We start from the raw sequence: 21,128 nt of genomic DNA, 5'->3' as shown, positions 1-21,128 counted from the left end.
AATATTAACTCCCATGTCCTGTGGAAATGGAGACACATGAATAAGCCATTCTGATCTCTGTGGTCCTTATGTGGTCCTAGTTAACCACATGCACTCTCCCCATCCAGGGAGGGTATTAGGTGGACTGAAGTGGACGAAGAAGGGGTTCCAGGCTGGAGCCCAAACACACTTCTGGTGGCCACCAACCCCGCGGGCATGCCCAAAAGTCTAATCAGAACAGAAGACCTCCCTCTTATTTTTACTGCCCCCCTACCCCCTTGAGGACACCCCATCCAGACAATCCCCAAACTTGGATCCAATAGGAGGAAAGGAAATATGCTCCCCCTCATCTTCTCGGCTGCCAGCCCCACTTCCCCAGCCACAGCGCAACCACCATCAAACTTCCTTCCACTCCTCCCCTGGCCTCAGGTTTGAGTCTCTGCCAAGTGCACGTGTGGGCCGCCCGGCAGCCTAGTGCCAAGGCTCACAGTCCAGCAGTAGTTCTCCTTCTCTGTGGTGACCTTCCTTTCACTCCCACAGGTTTTGTGTGTGTGTGTGTGTGTGAGTAGTGTTGGGGCGGGGGTGGGGGTGGGGGGGGGGGAGGAAAGAAACTAAAAAACATTCAGAATAATACCCATGCCCAGTATCATTCAGTAACTATGTCCTTTGGCATTCTCTCTTCCCCTGCTTCCCTCCCTCCCTCACCCCACCCACCCCACTCCACCCCACCCTACTGCCATTCCGCAAGAGTGGACATTTATTTTTGTGGATTCTGTGCCTGTACCAGAGCTGGCCTGGCTGTACTTTTTCCAACCCTTTGCCTATGGCTAATGTAAATTCTTTCAGACAGCTTGCATCTTTCTCCTCCCTTCACCTGCTTGATGTTTAAAAATGCTTGCAAACTCCTACACAATGGACATATTGTCTTCCATGTCCTTTCATAGTCTTTCTTTTTGGCTAGCGTTTTTGGCTCAATAAAAACTCCCCCCCCCCCCCCCGCTCCTATATTTATATTTATTGATTTCAGGGAGGAAGGGAGAGGGAGAGAGAGATAGAAACATCAATGATGAGAGAGAATCATTGATCAGCTGCCTCCTGCATGCTCTCACTGGGGATGGAGCCCATAACCCCGGCCGTGTGCTCTCTGACCAGACACGCCCTGACCAGAAACAGAACCTTGACCTCCTGGTTCTTAGGTCTGTGCTCAACCCCTGAGCCCAGCAGGCCAGGCTCCATAAAAGCTTTCTTAATCACTTGCAGCCTAGGCCCTGGGGGTTCAAATTTTTGTTTAGCCATTCCTTAAGTATTCATTTTGAATTCGCAGCCTACTTTGGGTTTTCATTTTAATTTAAAGTCAACTGATGCCTGACCAAAGAGACCACATAGGAGCTTTCCTGGAAAACACTTGGAGGCTGACACCCTTGACCCCCTCACCCTGGTAAGGCACCAGCCCCGCAATCCCCCCACCAGGAGCCTGATGGTCAACGGCGTGGCCTGCTCAGAGGGCTCTCAGAACCCGAGCCCCAGCGAGGACGCTGGAGGGCAGCACAGCACCCCTTAAGCCCGGTGGGTCCGCACCCTCCCGCCAGGTTCACAGCGCAGCCGGGGGCCCATTCCTGCCCAGACAGCGAGGGTGGGCAGAGGAACCGCCCCCTGCCTGAGTGCGCTCCAATCACAGCGCGCGCTAGGACGCACATGCTGGTTGGTCGGTGCGTCCAGAGAAGCCCCGCCCCTCGCCCGATCGCCAGCCAATTGCAGCGCGCGGTGCGGCGCGCTTTAGAGGGGCGCCGCGCGGGGAGGCTGGGCGCCGGGGCGGCGTGCGCGGAGATGCCTGGCCGCGGTAGCTCGCGCGGCCCGAAGGTGAGCTGAGGTTCGGGAGCGGGCGGAACTCTGCACATCCTGCTCGGCATTGCACCCCGGGGCCTGGCCCGGCCTGGCAGCGGCGAGACGTGGGTGCTGTGCTGGTGGGGGTCCCGGGCAAAGCTGCGGCTCCGGAGGTCGCCTCCAGCCCGAGTGCGGGCTGAGGGAGCCGCGCCGACCCGGTCGCGGGCGGAGGTCCGGGGAGGAGTGCGCGGGGCCCGGCGGGGCCGCAGCCGGCGGGGACGGAAGCCAGGCGTGGACGGAGCTGGGCGTGGAACCAGCGTGTGAGATGCAGGTGTCCTCGCTGGTGATGGTGGTTCTTGATTTGTCTTTTTTGACTCGTGGGCTCACCCGGACGGCGGAGTGTGTTTCGGGGTGGCTCTGCTGTCGCTGCCACCCCGTCCCCGCCCCCCAAATATCTGTGGCCGCACTTTCCGTGCTCCCCGAACTTTCCCGAATCTTCCTCCTCCCGCTTCTGTGGGGCCGGAGTGTGAGATCAGGGCGGCCAGGCTGCGGTGCCCCGTCCGCCCGGTGTCGGGTCCGAGCGCGGGCGCAGGCAGGGCGCGGGCTGGCGTGGGAGGCTGTGCCGAGTGCGCACCCGCGGGCGCGGCGCCGCCCACAGTCTGCTCTTGGGCAGCCGTGGTGGGAAAGCAGAGGGTTCGACGTTTCCCGGGCGGATCTCTGAAAAGACATGGATCTCAGACACCCACGAAACCAGCGTGAGCGGGCTTCCCGTCCGGTTATGGAGCTTTCGCGGTCCCGGGTGCAGCGGAGGACCGCACAGCCCCTGGGAAAGGCCTCGTGGGCGCTGGGTGAGCGGCGGCTGGCGGGGCCCGGAGGCCGCACCCACTCACCGCACGTGCTGTGGGCACAGGTCACCGAGCCCCGCATGCGAGCCAAGCAGAGAGCTAGAACGGTGCAGAGCAGGGTGACTTTTCATGCACATGTGTGAATGGGACTGTGACTAAGATGACGGTATTTTTATTTTTAAGGAGAGGTTTGGTTTTCTCCCGTTTGCTGTTCCATCACTATTGCAGTGTGTGTAGGTGCTAGCTCACATTTCAACACTGCAGGAGTTTCCCTTAAGGTTTAAAAATGATGACTTGCCTTTATTTACTGTCCTTCTTAATAGGTGTCACTCACACACGAAGGAAAACTCACATATTCTCACCAGTCTTTGATGGGAGAGGTTACCAAGGCAATTTGGAGAGAGATCTTAAAAGATGTCAAGTAGCCCAGCCCCCACAGCTCAGGAGGTCATGTTTAGATTCCTGGTCAGGGCACCGTTAGGGTCACCAGGAGGTCATGGTTGGATTCCTGGTCAGGGCACTGTTAGGGTCACCAGGAGGACATGGTTAGGGTCCCCGGAGGAGGGACACAGAGTGGTGAGGGATTATGAATTTATTCCGTCATCCACACACCAGGTGGCTGACCCCCAGATGGCTCCAGCACCCCAGTGACAGTAGTCAGCGGTTTTTAAAGGACTTTTGGCGGGCTTTTTCTGGGCAGAGAATTGTCTGTGCAGGTCCGGATTCTGGGAAGTCGGGGGACGGGGGGAGATAACAGTCTTAGCAAGTGGGATGTGGTCTAAGCAAATGAAATGTCCATTGTGAAGTGGCCTAAAGGTCCCCCGTCACGCCCCGCCAGGTGAGGGGCACAGCCTGAGGTCTCCCATCAAGCCCCTTTGGGCAGGGAGTGCAGCCTGTGTTCCCCAGCCCGGTGCTGGGGCGGGGAGCAGCCTGAGGTCTCCCATCAAGCCCTGCTGCGCGAGGGATGCGCCTGAGGTCCCCCAGCCTGGTGGGGGTGGCGGGGGCGGCCTGAGGTCCCTCCCCGCAGCCAGGCGCCATGCAGCCTCAGGTCCCTGCTGTTCGGGAGTGATGTTATGGCATCCTGGCTAATTTGCATATGCCTCTATTCTATAGATAGATGGGTGTTTGGAGATGACCTTTGGTAGAAATCAAATTGTAAAAGTGACTATACTTTGCAGAGAGCAACAATATGGGGGGGGGGGGGGGGGCATGACTATATCTTCTCCCTCCCCATTGGGGGTCAGTGTTTTGGTGGATTCCAGAGAAGCTGGGGACACAGGACAGGAAATGTCAGCACTTCCACCAAAGGTCAAGGAAGCGTTAAGTTAACGGGCTGCCCGGCCAGCATGGCTCCTGTGAACCAGGAGGTCACGTTTGGATTCCTGGTCAGGGCACATGCCCCTGTTGTGGGCTCGATCCCCAGTGTGGGGTGTGCAGAAGGCAGCCGATCAGTGATTCTTTGTCATCATTGATGTTTCCATCTATGTCTCTATCACTTTTCCCTTCCTCTCTGGAAAAATGTATTTTAAAAATATATAGTAAAAAGATATATTAAAAATAAAAAGATAACGGGCTGCATCCCAATGCTGACAACCCTCTCTAAAGGAGATCAGGGGTGTAAATTGGGGACTCAGAACGGCTTCCAAAAGGGCACCTTGAGGTCAGGAGCATTCAGGAGAGAGACACGCATCATTTTACTTATTATTGGCTACATAGTGATTCATTTTGGACTGACCCTGTGCTGAGTGCTTTATATGTATTAACTTGTTTAATTCTTTCACCAATCCTGTGAGATAGGTACTATTATTAGTCTCATCTTATGGATGAGGAAACTGAGGCATGGCCTAAAGGTTAAGTAACTTGACCAAGGTCACCTAAGCAATAAAATGAAGAAGCCAGGATTTATACCCAGATAATCAGCTCAGATCTTGCTTTTGTTCAGGCCCTCATAGCCTATTTTTACAGTTTCCATAACTCGGCTATGTCTTATTCCTTAACTTTACAACTTCGTCCATTATTTATCCTCTAGGTAAAGAAAACTACAGTTTTCACTGTACTTTCTTGCCTCTTGGTATTTGCTAATGCTCTTGGTTTGGAGTAATGCCATTTTTCCATTTCTGCTCATTGAAACCTAAATCATCTGTCCAGGCCCATCTCAAATTCCTTTTTTTCCCTAATCATTCCAGTTGCAAATGAACTTCATTCTGTATTCCTTTGTATTATTCTTATCACTTTGTCTTATATTAGATTTCTTTGTACTAGATCTGTGAAATTTGCTGATGGTTTTTTAAGAGAGATTGCATTGAATCTATAGATTGCCCCCCCACCCCCCGCTGGAGCTGGTATTGGGCTGAGAGGCCTCAGTGATGTTGGCTGTAAACATTTCCCCCCCTTGGGAGTGTGGGCTCCCATTCCCATTCAGGGAACCCAAACCCTGAGCATCGGAGACGGGGAGGAGAGCCCACATAGCACTGGGCAGTGGCATCCAGGGGAACTCTCTCCTGGGAGGCTGGGTCCGTACCTTCCCAGTGGAAGAGCGTGGCTAATGTTCGCAGCCCCAGCACAAGAGGTTCACCCAGACTCTGACTGCTGCAGATTTCTTTTGAGAAATCAGGTGTCAGTCTTATCAGAGCTCCTTTTAGGTGGCTAACTGCTTTTCTCTGGCTGCTTTAAAGATTCTCTGTTTGTTCTTAACCTTTTGCATTTCAGTTATGATGTCTTGGTCTGGGCCTCCTTGGGTTCATCTTGTTTGGGACTCTGTGCATCCTGGACTTGTATGTCTGTTTCCTTCACCAAGTGAGGGAAGTTTTCTGCCATTATTCTGAAACTAGAGGCCCGATGCACGAAATTCATGTAAGAATAGGCCTTCTTTCCTCTGGCTGCTGGCACCGGGCTTCCCTCTGGCACCCGAGACCCGGGCTGGCTTCCCTCCGGCCCTGACTTAGTCTGGAAGGACATCTGGTCTAATTAGCATATTACCCTTTTATTATTATAGATAGGTTTTCAATTTCTTTCTCTCTTCTCTCTCTGGCTTCCCCATGATGTGAATGCTGGTACACTTGAAGGTCTGAGAGGGTCCTTGTACTAGCCTCATTTTGGGGGGATTTTTTTGGGTGTCCTGGCTCTGGGACCTCCTGGGTAGTTTAGGCCAAGGTCAGCCACCACCTGTGTTCTGCCTGGGGCCATAAGCTACAAAGTGATCTGCAGATAGCTGCTTCTTGTGCTGGGCTTGGAGGTGCCCAGGTGAGGCCAAACCTTGGATCAAGACTGGCTGCTATTGGTCGTGGGCCTCGGGCCACTTAGGAGAGGTACAGGGCACACTGAGGCCAGATGCTGCTTGTTAGAGAGATTTTAGGGAAATTTGGAGCTTGAGATAAGACAAACCATTCCTGTGAAAAAGCTCCTGAAAACAGCTTGGATGGGCCAGAAAGTTGGATGGGGCACAGCCTCAGGGAATCACCAGGATACCAAAAACAGTGTGAGCTGAGTTGATGTGATAGAGTCTCAGGTATGGTGCCCATCTGCTGGCTCTGTGGGGGAAGGGCTCATCAAAGGAACAATGGCTTCTGCTAGCACTTCTGTCTGGGAGACCGCTGCCCTTCCAGCTCTTGCCCTGATGCCAAACAATCCACTTCTTCCCCGTCTGTCTCTGGTGCTCCCTTGCTGGGACTTGGAGGGAGTGAGACTGAGTGAGTCTGTGCCTGGGAACTGCTGGGGATTCCAGCAGCTCCAGTCCCCGCTGGTTTTTACAGGCAGATGTTAAGGGGACTTCTCTTCCTGGCACAGGAACCCTGGCCTGAGTGGCCTTGTGTGGGACTGGGACCCCTCACTCCTCAGTGAGGACCTCCACAACCAAGTTATCCCTCCTGATTTTTCTTTTTTTTTTTTTTAAATTTTATTTATTGATTAAGGTGTCACATATTTGTCCTCATCCCCCCATTCCCATCCCACACCCCTCCCCACGGATGCCCCAACCCCCTGTTGAACTTAACCATTGGTTAGGCTCATATGCATGCACACAAGACCTTTGGTTGATCTCTCCCCCCTCCCCCCACCCTCCCCTATCCTCCCTCTGAGGCCCGATAGTCCGATCGATGCCTCCTTGTTTCTGGTTCTGTTCTTGTTCATCAGTCTATGTTGTTCATCATTTCCCCTAGATGAGCGAGATCATGTGTCACTAGAGATATACTTAAAAGAACTGAATGTGAGATGAGCAATAATAGTTATGCTGACAGGCAAATGAATCAGTCTGTAGTGAGTTTCTTTCTGGACCAACAGTTCTTTTGAGACCCAATATCAATGCCCACCAGTTCCTTATGTGTACATGTCGGCACTGACCCCTCAGCTCTGGATGGTAGAGAAATGGTGGTAATGCAGGTCTGATTCCCTCTGGTTTGGTCTCGGCCTGACCCAGGGGCACGGCTTCATCCGGACCCAGGGGCACGTGGCCTCACCTGGACCCGGGACCCAGCCTCACCCGGATCCAGGGGCACACGGCCTCACCCGGACCCGGGATCCAGCTTCACCCGGACCCAGGGGCGCGTGGCCTCACCCGGACCCAGGGGCGCGTGGCGCTCCCAGACCCAGGGGCGCGTGGCCTCACCCGGACCCAGGACCCAGCCTCACCCGGATCCAGGGGCACACGGCCTCACCCGGACCCGGGATCCAGCTTCACCCCGGACCCGGGATCTAGCTTCAACCGGACCCAGGGGCGCGTGGCCTCACCTGGACCCAGGACCCAGCCTCACCCAGATCCAGGGGCACACGGCCTCACCCGGACCCGGGATCCAGCTTCACCCAGACCCAGGGGCGCATGGCCTTACCCGGACCCAGGGGCGCGTGGCCTCACCCGGGCCTGGGACCCAGCCTCACCCAGATCCAGGGGCACATGGCCTCACCCGGACCCGGGATCCAGCTTCCCCCGGACCCAGGGGTGCGTGGCCTCTCCCGGGCCCGGGACCCAGCCTCACCCGGATCCAGGGGCACACGGCCTCGCCCGGACCCAGGGGCGTGTGGCCTCACCCGGACCCAGGGGCGCGTGGCCTCTCCCAGACCCTGGGGCGTGTGGCCTCATCCGGACCCGGGACCCAGCATCTCCCGGATCCAGGGGCATACGGCCTCACCCGGACCCGGGATACAGCTTCACCCGGACCCAGGGGCGCGCGGCCCCACCCGGACCCAGGAGCGCGTGGCTTCACCCGGGTACAGGGCGCACGGCCCCACCCGGACCCAGGTACCAGCCTCACCCGGACCTAGGGGCGCATAGCCTCACCTGGACCCAGGGGGTCGGCCCCACCTGGACCCGGGACCCAGCCTCACCCGGACCCAGGGACGTGCGGCCTTACCCGGATCCAAGGGCATGTGGCCTCGCCCGGACCCGGGACCCAGCCTCACCCTGACCCAGTTCCCAGCCTCACCCGGACCCAGGGGCGCGCGGCTTCACCCGGATCCGGGACCCAGCGGGGTTTCGTCTTCTTGATCCCAATTCCTGTAGGTCAATTCCCTCTCAGCAATTCCTTCGGCCATTTTCTCAGAGCTCCAGGGCAGCCGCCGCAGAACTCGTTGGGCGGCGGGCTCAGCGAAGCTCCGGTGTGCCTGGTGCGCGGCGGCGGGCTGGTCCGGGGTGGCTGCGTCGGCCCTTGGGTCTGCAGAGGTGGCCGGTCGCCGAGCGTGCGCACCTGGCCGCTTCCGGGGCGTTGAGATTCTTGAAGGACTCGGAGGTCAGCAAGCGCGGAGTCTCCCACCCCATGTCTCCCAGGGGCTTGTCTGTCCGTGCTCGGCAGCAAGTGGAGCCGTCCCCTCAGCCGGAGACCGCCGGGGGAACTGTGCCGAGCACGTTCCAGGCCACCATTGTGTCGCCTGAGCCGTAGTTCTTAAAGTGTGATCTTTGGGTCACCGGCATCAGCATCATCCTGTGTACCCCTCTCTTTTATTCTAGTTGTAGAGCATCTGCTCAGCCAGCCCTCCGGTGGTTCTGGATGGTGTCTGCTCTGCTCTCCCATCGTAGTCTCAAAATTGTTGTGGTAGGCAACAATCAGGCTTCCGCCCTATGCCTCCATCTTGGTCCTCCTTTGTATAGTTAAGTCTTGATTGTTGTTGGTGTCACTGGGAGGAATTGTCCTCCAGGCCAATTGGCCGTGCAGACCCTCTGTGTCTATAAAGGAAGAGTTGCTGTGCAGGAGACACGTTTATGGGCCGGGTCTTGGTGCAGCAAGGCTTTGGCGCTCACTGAGTCTGCCTCTTGAATGTGTCCCTTATGCGAGTGGTTGAAATCTGGTGTCATCTCACACCGACCACTAGATGCCCTTGTTTCTGGGTCTCCAATGGAGTGTAGGTCAGCTACTGCCTGAGGCCACTCAGCAGGAATTACAGCAAAAACTGCAGTTTCCTCCTCCTGTCTGAGCGGCCCTGGAGCAGTCCAACTAGAACCGCAGTTTATCTGTTCAAGCTGCCACAGGGCAGGCCACCCACATGCAAAAGCCGTTGCTTGGAGCCCAGGTGGGCCTGCAAAACGTGCGGGGCGGGTCCCAGGGCGGGGCGGGGCCTCAGGGCGCCACCAGGCCATGGTGTGGCGAACTGCACTGGCTGCAAGTCTGCTTTTTCTGCTTTCCATGTTTCTAAGCCCCCTCGTTCCGCACTCCAGCGCAGCAAACACTGATTGCTGGGCGCACCTCCGCAAGGAAGTTACTCCCACTCTCCGACACGAAGGCCGAGAGTCCAGCCTCTCCCCGCAGGCGTCTGGGTCTCCCGTGCGTCCCCAGAATCTGGATTTCAGAGTGATGGGGAGCTAATCTCCCCTAGGGTTGGAAAAAAAGCCGCACGACCCTTCCCCCGCCACCAGCCCGACCCACGCGCCTCCACACCTTATCCCCTCCGAGTTTGCTCTTTCCTCTTCCCTCTTAGCTGTAAATCCACCATTCAGCCAGCTCTCCTGTGGTTCTGGGTGGCAGACGCTCTGTCCTCCAGTTGTATTTTTGAAATTGCTGTGCGTGGCGAAGATCATTTGTGTAACTTTGCTGCCTTCTTGGTTCTCCTCTCTCAAAATGGCTAAAGGACTTGAATGAAAGACGGGAAATCCTAAAAATCCTCCAAGTCGGTGTCCGCGGCCACCAGGGCCCCGAGGATCTCACTGAGCAGCTCGGCCAGGTCGGTGACGTGGATGGGCCCGTCCTGCAGAAAGATGGTCTCTTCCTTCACCGAGAGCCACTGTGCCTAGTCCGCGGCCGCCGCCACAGCAGCTGCCGCGGCCGCCCACGAGCTCATGGCCCCGGCTGAGGTGCTGACTGAGAGGAGCAGCCGCCCGGCCTGGGGAGACGCGAGCAGGAGTCGCCGCGCTTACCAGTCCATCTTTTAGTTGTATTTCTGAAACTGCCATGCGAGGCAACAGATCAGCCGTTCACCTCCGCCGCCATCTTGGCTCCCTTCTCAAGTTATCCCTCCTGATTTTTATCCGCCACCCAGGCGAGTGGGACCAGTCCCTTCCATGTCTCCAGTCTTGATGTGGCTTTTTCTGTTTGGTAGTTTTAGGACTTCCATTCAGGTCAATTTCAGGTAGGTCTAAGTCAGTGATGGCGAACCTATGACACGCGTGTCAGCACTGACACGCGTAGCCATTTCTGATGACACGCGGCCGCATGCCAAGGATGAAACATTTGCTGCTCCTGAGGATGAAACATTTGCGACTAGAGTCTTGGAGTTAGTTTTTTCCTCAAAGTGACACACTACCCGAGTTATGCTCAGTTTTTTGGCCAAGTTTGACACACCAAGCTCAAAAGGTTGCCCATCACGGGTCTAAGTGATGGTTGTTCTGTAGTTTAGTTGTAATTTTGATGTGGTTATGGGAGGAGGTGAGTACCCTCTTTACCTATGTGCCATCTTGGTCGGGAATGGTGTCTGTCTGTTTTCCTTTTTATGTCTTCTTCTTTTCTTTCTCTCTCTCTGCATGTGTATATTTTCTTTTTTTTCTTTTTTTTTTGGTCTATTAATTTAGGGTAATTTGAAAATAGTGTACCTTTACCCCAAATATTTTTTTTTCCCCTAGAATTAAGGACATTCTCTTACATAAAATAGGAAATGAAAGCTTGATACAATACTATTATCTAATCAACAATTCATATTTAAATTTTATTAATTGCCTAAAAATTACTTATTTTTCCTGGCTCAAGATCCAATCTGGGATTATGTGTTCTATTTCATTTTCATGCTTCTTTAGTCTTCTGTTAATCTGGGAACATTTCCTCAGACTTTCTTTATGTTTCTTGACCTTGTCATTGTTGAGTGTATAGGCCAATTTTGGACCAGTCTGATATTTTCTCCTGTATAGGTTTAGGTTATATGTGTGGTAGGAATATCAGAGAAGCTGTCCTGTCTTTATCTCAATGCCTAATAACAACGTTGGTTTACCTCAACATTGCCACTAGATTGTGATGATGTCTGACAGGTTTCTCTACGGTAAAATTACTATTTTCACCTTTAAAGTTAATAAGTAATTCGTGGTGAGGTGGCTTGTGACCATGTAAATATCCTCTTCGTCATCAAACTTGCATCCACTAATTCATTTATGATTTTCTAAATCTATTTTTTTGTTGTTTATATTAATATAGACTCATATTCTTATTTTATTTAGTAGGCCATAATTTTCTACTGTTATTGTTTATTCATGCCGGCTGTGTGTCTTTTAGACACATTCTGATTATTCCCTGAGCAATTTATTACTCTCCAGTTCAAGATATTTCAGGCTCATCTTCTACTTCCATATCCCATCTCTGGTATCACCCATTTCTTAAAAGAGCTGACTCGGGGTGAATTAATGTGTTAAAGAGGTATTCTGGAGTTTAAAGAATTATATATAAATACTAGGGACCCAGTGCACGAATTTGTGCACTTTCAAAGGAACTGTGTGTTACGAGGCTGCGGTGGGCACAGGGGCAGGTCTCGGCCCATCCTCTGCGCCCCTTTCCGGCCCTCCCTCCATGGTCCCCGGTCCGCTGTCTACTGGTAGCCCTGCTCCCGCTGCCGCCACTCCCACGTGCTGACAGCACTGGTCGCACTCGCACCCGCTGACGGCACGGAGCAATTGGGGCCGGCGCCAGCAGCAGGTGCAAGCGGCGGCTCCTGCCCCAATCGCCCCTCAGGAGCAGGAAGAGGTGGAGAAGCCCTCAGGGGTGATCGGGGCCAGCAGTCGCCACTCATACCCACTGATGGCGCCACGTGATCGGGGCCAGCGCTGGGCACGGGCAGCGGGTATGAGTGGGGGCTCTGGCACCAGCAGCGGATGCAAGTGGGGCTGGAACCAGTAGCAGGTGCAAGCACTGGGCAGGACCACGGCATGTGGGAGCAAAGAATTTTCAGTAACCACCAGAGGCTTGCCCCGATGACAGCGACTGGTGCCCCGTCTTGGTCTGGCACCCTTGCTCACCTACTCCACCATCCCACCATGTTCTGCCATGTTCTGCACTCTGTCACCTGCTGCTGATGCCCGCCATGTTGCACACATCATAGCAACCGGTTGTTCAGTTGTTGCATTGTACAGTCTATTTGCATATTAGGGTTTTATATATATAGATGCTCTAAATAGACCAAATTATGTTTTCCATTTTTACTGTTTTAGATAAATGAGTTTCTTTACAGTTGTCATGGAAAACTGCATACTACCATAGGAGTTTCTACATAGGAGGAATATGCTTAGAGCAATTACATATTAAAAGGCCATCTATGTTATGGCTGAATTTTTTTTTTATGGATTTGTTCCCTTCTTTTTGGTTAAGGAAGTTTTAATGGTATGTTTTAATTTATATTTTGTTTAACTACAGTGGTATTGATGAGGGTTTTTATTTCTGTTTTTGTGATCACCTCATAGTAGTTTACCTTAATTTGATTCCTACTGCAGTTGTAAAAATATTCCTTCAAATAAAATGCAAATTTAAAAAGTTATGAAATGTCCAACCGGTGTGGCTTGGTGTTTCAGTGTTGATCCATGAACCAGATTGCCTGTCAGGGCACATGCCCCAGTTGTGGTTTTGGGCTCGATCCCCAGTGGGGGGCCACTGATGAATGATTGTCTCTCACCATTGATATTTCTATCTCTCTCTCCCTCTCTCTTCCTCTCTGAAATCAATAAAAATATATTTTTAAAAAACTTATGAAATGAATACATGTCTGTTGTAGACATTTGGAAACAAAAACAAAAAAACAAAAAAGCCTGGAAAATAAGTCTGTTATCACTGTTGCTGGATATAAACTCCTTGGCTCACATTTTCTTTTCTTGAGTATTTTAAATATGTTATTCTACTTTCTTTTGGCATTAAGCATTGTTGTCAACATTAATGTAATTTTTACTCACTTGTAAGTTATTTTCTAGAGATTCAAAGAATTTCTTTTCTTTTTAATCCTCACCTGAGGAGGTGTTTTTATTGATTTAATTTTTGTATTTTTATTAAAAAATTTTTTTGTTAATCCTCATCCAAGGGTATTTTTTCCATTGATTTTTAGAGTGGAAGGGAGGGAAGGAGGGGTAGAGAAAGAGAAAGATCCATGTGACAGAGACACAATGATTGGTTGCCTCCTGCACATGTCCTGACCAGGACTGGGTATCAAATCTGCAACCCAAACAAACCTGTCCTTGATTGGGAATCAAACCCAAGACCCTTAGTTCAGCAGGCAGATACTCTAACCACTGAGCCAAACCAGCTAGGGCTGTTTTTATTCCTTTTAGAGAGAGAGGAAGTGAAAGAGAAACATCGATGTGAGAGGAAAATTAATTGGTTGCCTTTTGTATATGACTCCACTGGGGATTGAACTTACAACCAAGGTATGTACCCTGAATGGGAATGTGACCCACAACCTTTTGGTGAGGGATGATGCTCCAGTCAACTGAGCCACCTGGCCAGGTCTCAGAGAAGTTCTTGAGTCTGTTTACTAGGACATATCTTCTTTTGATTGCTTCTGGGTTGATATTTTCCAGGTATGTGGTATACTTCAATATGTAATTTACTTTTTGCTTTTGAATTTTAGGAAAGGTTTTGTAGAATTGTAGTCTTTAGTATTTGTTCTTTCCCATTGCTTTGGTTTTCTTCTTCAGGGATTCCTACTATCTGTATGTTGGTTCCCTAGAGAGACTTGATCACTCTATTTCTCTTAAATCCTTTTACTCTTTCTTCATTTGAGGGTAAATTTTATGTATTTATTTATTTATTTATTGAATTTATTGGGGTGACACTAGCTAACAAAATCATACCGGTTTCAGGTACACAGTTCCACAACACATTGTATGTTCACTGTATTGTGTGTTCACTACCCCAAGTCAAGTCTCCTTCCATCACCATTTATTCCCCCTCTACCCTCCTCCACCTCCCCTACCCACGTCCCAGCAATCGTTCCTGTCCATAAGTGGAGGATAAACTTTAAAATTTCCTCATTATCTTCTATCTCTCTTAAGATATTATGTGTGGCCGAAACCGGTTTGGCTCAATGGATAGAGCGTCAGTCTGCGGACTGAAAGGTCCCAGGTTCGATTCCAGTCAAGGGCATGTACATTGGCTGTGGGCACATCCCTGGTGGGGGGTGTGCAGGAGGCAGCTGGTCGATGATTCTCTCTCATCGACGTTTCTAGCTCTCTATCCCTCTCCCTTCCTCTCTGTAAAAAATCAATAAAATATATATATATAAAAAAAGATATTATGTGTGATATCTGTTTGTTCTTGGGTTCCTTCGATTTATTCTTTTTACTGAGGTGATTTTTTTTAAAGAGATACTTTCTGCCATGATTTTATTGACAAGATGCTAGAAATAAATCTTCATCCAGCTCTACCACTAGCTTGCAAGTAACTTAACATGAAGAAGCTTCAACGACTTTATTGAGTTTTTCAATATCAGACACCTCAGCTTTCATTCACTTTAATTCTGCTTCAGGATTGGACTGGGAGTCCATAAAAATGTGTTTTATTCAAATAAGCAAAATCATTACTAGCACAATTACAAGTATTCAAAGTTAGGCACTAAGCCAAAAAGCAAATTAAATACATACTAATATATACACATTTTAAAAGTGTGTACGGAAGTATGAGGTGATTTTTTTATTTTATTCTACTTAAGTTTTGTCATTTAATTTCTGAGTTTTTGTTGAATAGGACAAGGTTCTCAAGGTCTGAGGTGGTTCTTACTAAAATATTAAAGTGTAGCACAGTATGTTGCAGTAGCCAAATGCAAAGAAGAAATCAATGTGTAATTGGTCAAATGGTATATATACTAGTATAAGCAAAGCTAAGCCTCCCTTTGGGGAGAAGGGACTGTGAATGTGAATCACTTGTCTCCTTTACTTGCTGCAAGTAATACCTAATGACCACATCTTATTCTTGAATAGAATGGCAACCCCTTGAGTTTGGTAATCTGAATGCCTTATTTATTTTAATTCTCACCTAAGGGCATTGTAAAAATTGATTTTTAAGAGGAAGGGATGGAGAGAGAGAGAGAGAAAGAGAGAGAGACAGACATCAATGTAAGAGAGAAACATCAAAAGGTTGCCTCCTATACCCGCCCCGACCAACAATTGAATTTGCATTATGGGTATGTGCCCTGATCCGGTATTGAACCTGCAGCCTTTTGGTGTATGGGAAAATGCTCCAACTGAGCAACCAGCCCAGGGCAGAATGCCTTATTTTGTTTTGAAATACAGTAAGCCCTCACTTAACATCATCATTAGGTTCTTAAAACTTTCAAGTTTAAGCAAAATGACATATAATAAAAACAAGTTTACCATAGGCTAATTAGTATAAACAAGAATTAATGAAGTGGCGTGTTTCTGGTCACAAAAACATCACTAGACTTGTAGATAAAGACCTAACTCTTTTAATCTTTAACATTGAAGTAAATGTGACCTATAAGCGGGTAAGAGTCTATCCCTGAAACTCAGGGCGCCGGGTGGGAACCAACCCTGGACAGAACCCCCTTCCGTTGCAGGGCGAACTCATACACACCCGTACTCACCCACACTGAGACATTTAGACACGCCAGTCACCTCATGGGCACAGCTTTGGGATGTGGGAGGAAACGAGTACCCCAAGAAAACCCACGCAGACGTGGGGAGAATGGCAGATTTTTTTTCCCAAGCCAGGAGTAGTTTTTTCTCCTCTCATCAACATTATAATGAGACAATATTGAACCCAAAACTGTTATTTGAAGACCTACTGTAGTAAGTTACAATTTTTTCTGTTTTATGGGCATGTCTTTGCGTGCTTTCTGTGTGTGTTGGAATGTAATTTATTTTGTTCTCTTTTTTTCTAATAATAACTTTGTGATTTGGCTCTGCAATTTTTCTGTTATTTTTATTTTATAGTTTTTCAGAGTTTTTAGGAGGCAGGATTCAAGATAGCTTTTATAACTTCTGTCGTTTCCTTGTAATTTGTAAACATATGGCCTCTTATTTGATATTTAAATATTTCTTGGCTTTGCTTCCCTCCACCACTGTTTGTTTTGTTTAGTCTTGTCTGTCATCCCTGTGCTGCTGAGCAGATTCCACTCCCAGCTGCTCTCCTCAGTGGTGGGCCTTTTGAGGAAGGTGGTCCCAGCTGACTGTTTGAGTACCCAGACTGCCCCACCCTTTGGATCCTGGTTCGGACCTTGTTCTCCCCCTTTGCAGACACGGTTCTCAGGTCGCCTGCTCCACTTTGTATGAACACCAGTTGTCTGTGCACAGGCCCTTCTTTGCTTCTCTCAGCTTCTTGCCTTTCAGATATGACACCATGTGTGAGTGTGGAGGATTGGGTGTTTATTCTGACCCACTTGTATTTTGGACTTGGTTGACAAGTTGTAATTGTTGTCTGTGTACTTTTGGTTTTGCTGTCACATTACTCCTTTACATGGGGATTCAGAGACATTTAAAAAATATGCCTTCACCATTGCCATTCTTGGTTTCCATGTTGTTAATTGTCAACTCAGTGAAGCTGATGATTTTTTCTTTAAAAATTATCACCACAGAGAAAAAGAAATCGGGATGCTGTGGAATACCCCTCCTTCCCAGGAGAGTGTCCACCGCAGTCCAGAAGAGCAGGCCTCAGGACCGTGGGGGCCACCGCCTCCCTCTCAGATGCCTGGCTCAGGTGTGCAGAAGGACTTCAGGTACTCCTGGGACTCAGTAAAGTACTAACTCGGGCGAGGGGGTGTCCTTTAAGCTGAAAGTTTGTTATATAATAAAGTGGGTTTTTCAAATGTGCATGTTAAAAAATTGACAAATTAGTTTACCTGCTTTTACTTATGTAGACATGTTTAATTAAAGTTTGTATGAAAAGTTTAATTTCACAGAAAAGTTTTTTATACATATTACTGTAATTTTAAATTTATACTGAAGAGGTCTAGTAAATGTGTGCGTTTACCAATCACCTCCAGCAAAGAAATGCACACGGCTGGGGCATGGCTTAGCGTACCTTAGAACATTGGCTGACATACGTTACTAGTAAAACTGCTCCAGAAAGTCAAACCACGCAACAACAACGAATGCGCGATGTGGCGTGATCACATGCTAATTACTCACCAAACATTGTTTGTGGGCAGTGACTCTTGGATTTAAATATGTACACTATATTTGTAGATAATGCAATCTCTATTTATGTCGGCAAAATTACTATAGTGTTTTTTCCCCAAATATAGCCTATTTGCTAAAATTTGTTAAAAATAATTGTGAATTAAAAAAACTTCACTTAATTATAAGCAGCAAATATTGGTTAAAAGCATTTTGAAATAAACAGGGTGTTTTAATACAACATCCAGACTGGAAATTTTGTCCATTAAATCCGAATGCTGTTCAATCAAAGACTGCAAAATTGAGGGTTTACTACAGTAAAATTTTTAGATCTGAGTGTTCAGGCCACTGTACTTTTATGTCTTTGGAATTCCCTTTCTTATTTTCTTTGAAGATACTGTCATAGTAGGAAACTATATTACATTTTTTTCTTATCCTTGAATTCCTTTAATAGTTATGGCATGTCAGTACTCACCTCCTTACGCCAGGCAGCACCTTTATATATTTTTTTTAATATATGAAGGATACCTACTGAGAATTCTCTGAGAAGAACCTTCTCAGAAGAGCAATGAGCATCCTCTTTACAAGAAGTATAATTATGCAATGCTTATATATGCAGATATATAATGAGATACCGGCAGTCCTCGGGTTACGTGGGACTCGACATACTTCGTTTTGTGGTTACGTCACCATCTCCCATTTATTTATAAAAAAAAAAAATGTTCTGTAATTTCGACATATGTACATATGTGCTTTATGTTTCTTATTATTTACAGTATTTACCACAAGTAAAGGTCAGGAATTATTCTCTTTCTTTTAAATTTTTTTTACTGTTTCACTTCATCACTGCTGTGTCTGTGCTCTGAGTGATGTAGGTGCTTATGTAGGTGGGTTCCGACTTACGGCGAAAGTCACGTTATATCGCGCCGTAGAAACGGATCTTCGATGTAACCCAAGGACCTACTGTATTCAGGTTATTTTTTGTAAATGTAACTTTGAAATACTTAAAATATGGAGCAATACTATTATAAAGTAAATGATAGACAGCTTTCTGTTCAGATTCAGGAAAACTATAAAAATACATTTATAAGTATATGAAGAGTATGTGCTTTGGGAATAATTATTGGTAAATATAAATAAAGGAAAACAGAGAGGAATACGTTGAGGAAGATGCAATTAAGGTTTTGAATATTTTACAAAATATCGTTGGTTTTTAGCCCTTGTCACATAAAGTACTACATTGTTGTTGTTATTATTATTTTTGTTTTTATTATCTGCCTACAGTCATTAGCAGCTGAAAAGAAGACTGTTACAGAAAAGCACATTGAATTGTTTGCTAGTCCCAAGAAAGGTAATATTTTGTTGATTTCTTGATAGAAAAAGTATAAGGATAATATATTCTTCCTTGATTTATTTTCTTTTAAAACATTATTTACATAGTTTGAATAGACTATATATTCATGCTTTAGTAACATCCCAACAATGTAATAAGGTATTTTTTGAGAAATCTGTCTCACCTTTGTCACTATCTGCCCCATTTTTTCTGCCTCCTGTAGGTAATCATTAGAATTTTTTGTGTGCCTTTTCTGGGTTTACTCACTGACAGAGCCCAGTAGGTTAGCTCAGACTCATAGCTCCAACGTTTTAAAAAATGTCTGATTTGTGAAATAAAATTATGACCTGTACTACTTCAGGCAATGACATTCTTACTTGACAAATTAGTTAGGGAAGGCTTTCAGTTACAAATAGTAGGGAACTATATTAGAGTGTTTGAAGAAATGGGGTTGAATCTATCTTCTGTAAGAAGAAGTCCAGGGCGCCAGGCTCTTTCTGAATTCTGTAGCATTAGTGTGGGGTTGTTCTGGTGTTGAAGAGGTAGAAGCTGAATTCTCCAGGCCCAATTCTTGGGAAGAATGTAGGTCTGAGGACTTTCTCCAAGGGAACTTTTCATCTGGGAAGGAATTCCCACCAGGACCTCTAGGTTTGGCCAGAACCTATTACATAGAGGCACCTCCCCTGAAGAGACTTCAGTGAAATTAAGGATTTTTAAACATGTATGTTGCTACTCAGATAAAATTGGGGATTTGTTAGTAAGGAAGAAGAGGGGCTGGGTATCAGGTGGGTCATTGGCTGTGCTGCCCCACTCAGTTCTACTGTGGGTGAGCAGGGAGAGTGCGGATCTCATCGGCCCATGGTATCCTGACTGTGATCTTGGGAAAGCAAGCGAAACATGCTGAGCCTTAGTTTCTGCATCTGGAAAATGGGAATAAGAATGTGTGCCTCATTGAATTAATGTGAGCTAAAAAAAAAAAAAAAAGCGCTTAGCTCAAACTCATTGATGGCAGCAATTGCTATTATGTCTGATGGCCAAATGAAGAATATGAAAGCCTGTTCAGAATTCTGCAGAGTGGGAAAACTGTGAATAAGAGACTAAACACTTTAAGTGATATTATTATTTCACTAAAATAATAATATCACTTATTATTTTATGCAAATGAAAACAACATTTCTCAAACTTTAAAAAATTCCTAAAATTCTATATTATAAAATAAAATTGGCACACATCTTTTTGTAATACCATAATCTTCTAGAGGATCTCCAGAATTTAACTTTTCTTCTTATTAGTGCCAAAGGCTATATGATATTCAAAGATCAATTAATTCTGACTTCTAAACGATCATAATATATTATATGGAGAAAATAGTATTTTATAGATGTGGCTTATATCTTTCTGTGAACATTTTAAGTATAGTTAAACTTGGAGAAAGATAAATAAGCTGCTACCTTTTATATAATTACAAAAGGATGTTTTGGAATGATTTCCCCATGTTAGTGTATATTTGACTCACTCTGCTATATGTTCTATACTGTAGAATACTCAATATATTCTTAAAGGCTTAAAGAGCTTTTATTAATATATAATTACTTGCAGCATATCAGAAGCTTATTAAGGCAAGAAAGTATTGATAATTTAACAAAAGCTTACTAATAGAAATTGATAAAATAGACTTAAGGTATTTCTTAGAAGTGGCTCATTTAAAAAAAAAATCATCCAAAGTATTAAAGACAAGCTATTCACAGAAATTTTAGGGTGTGGAAGCAATATTTTTATCAGAGCTGGGAAGTAGAAGTGGGAGAACATACTTTTGCTAAGTGTGCCAAAAAAAAAAAAAAAAAAAAAAAAAGGCAATGGGAACCAGAAAAGACTAAGCAGGAGGAAATGAAGAAGGTGGGAAGGTGAGAGAAGAAAGCATATAAATTTTAGCAAAGGCTCTTGGCAGAGGTTCAAGAGAGATGGAAAAAGATAAAAACTTAAAATTAAGAGACTGGAACCTTTGTAGATAGCAATTTTCTTTAAAAAGCAGAACATTAAAAAGAAATCTATTTACCAAACAAAATGAAACTATGAAGTAAACAGGAAATAGTGTTTATTTTTTTTTCCTGAAATACACCCCAGAAATATTTTTATTGAAGTTAGAAATCTCTTACTCCTTGAGATGTATTACTAAATTTGCCCCTGTTTTCTCCTCAGTGGATCATGGGTTTCTTAACAGCAGACTCTTCTCTGTTGCTCATCTTTATATGCTAGGTATATTAATTTGTTAGGGCTGCCATAATAAAATACCACAAAGTAGGTGGTTTGAACAACAGAACCTTAATATCTCACAGTTTGGAGGCTAGAAGTCCAAAATGAAGGTATTGAAAAAGTTGGTTCATTTCAGAATCTTCTCCAGGCTTCTTTCCTTTGCTTGTAGATGGCTGTCTTCTCCACGTGTCTCTTCACATTGTCGATTCCTCTCTGAATGTGTTTCTGTTCCAAATTTCTTCCTTTTATAAAGAACCCTATCAGATTAGGGGTCACCCTAAAGACCTCACTTTAACTTGATTAACTCTGTAAAGACCTTACCTCTAAATAACATCACATTCTAAAATGCTGGGGGTTAAAATTTTAACTTATGAATGAA

The 21,128-nt window shown here is 46.8% G+C and overlaps 1 protein-coding gene across 6 annotated transcripts in view; it reads left to right on the top strand.

Moving 5' to 3' along the window:
• The first annotated feature begins 1,732 nt into the window (after window positions 1-1,732).
• The window catches only part of SPIDR (scaffold protein involved in DNA repair), a 324,477-nt gene continuing 305,081 nt past the window's right edge, over window positions 1,733-21,128 (top strand). For all 6 annotated transcript variants that reach the window (XR_013814915.1, XM_079795887.1, XM_079795886.1 and 3 more), the window contains exons 1-3: window positions 1,733-1,839; window positions 16,623-16,763; window positions 18,448-18,514. Coding sequence is in view for 5 of the 6 variants with exons in the window: in XM_079795887.1 (XP_079652013.1) it covers window positions 1,807-1,839; window positions 16,623-16,763; window positions 18,448-18,514 (241 nt within the window). In the remaining variant the exon portion in view is untranslated. The remainder of the gene's footprint in view (window positions 1,840-16,622; window positions 16,764-18,447; window positions 18,515-21,128) is intronic.

Source organism: Cnephaeus nilssonii (genome assembly GCF_951640355.1).
Source record: "Cnephaeus nilssonii genome assembly, chromosome: 18".
In the NCBI taxonomy this organism is placed as follows: Eukaryota; Metazoa; Chordata; class Mammalia; order Chiroptera; family Vespertilionidae; genus Cnephaeus; species Cnephaeus nilssonii.
This window is presented reverse-complemented; position numbering and strand designations above follow the sequence as displayed.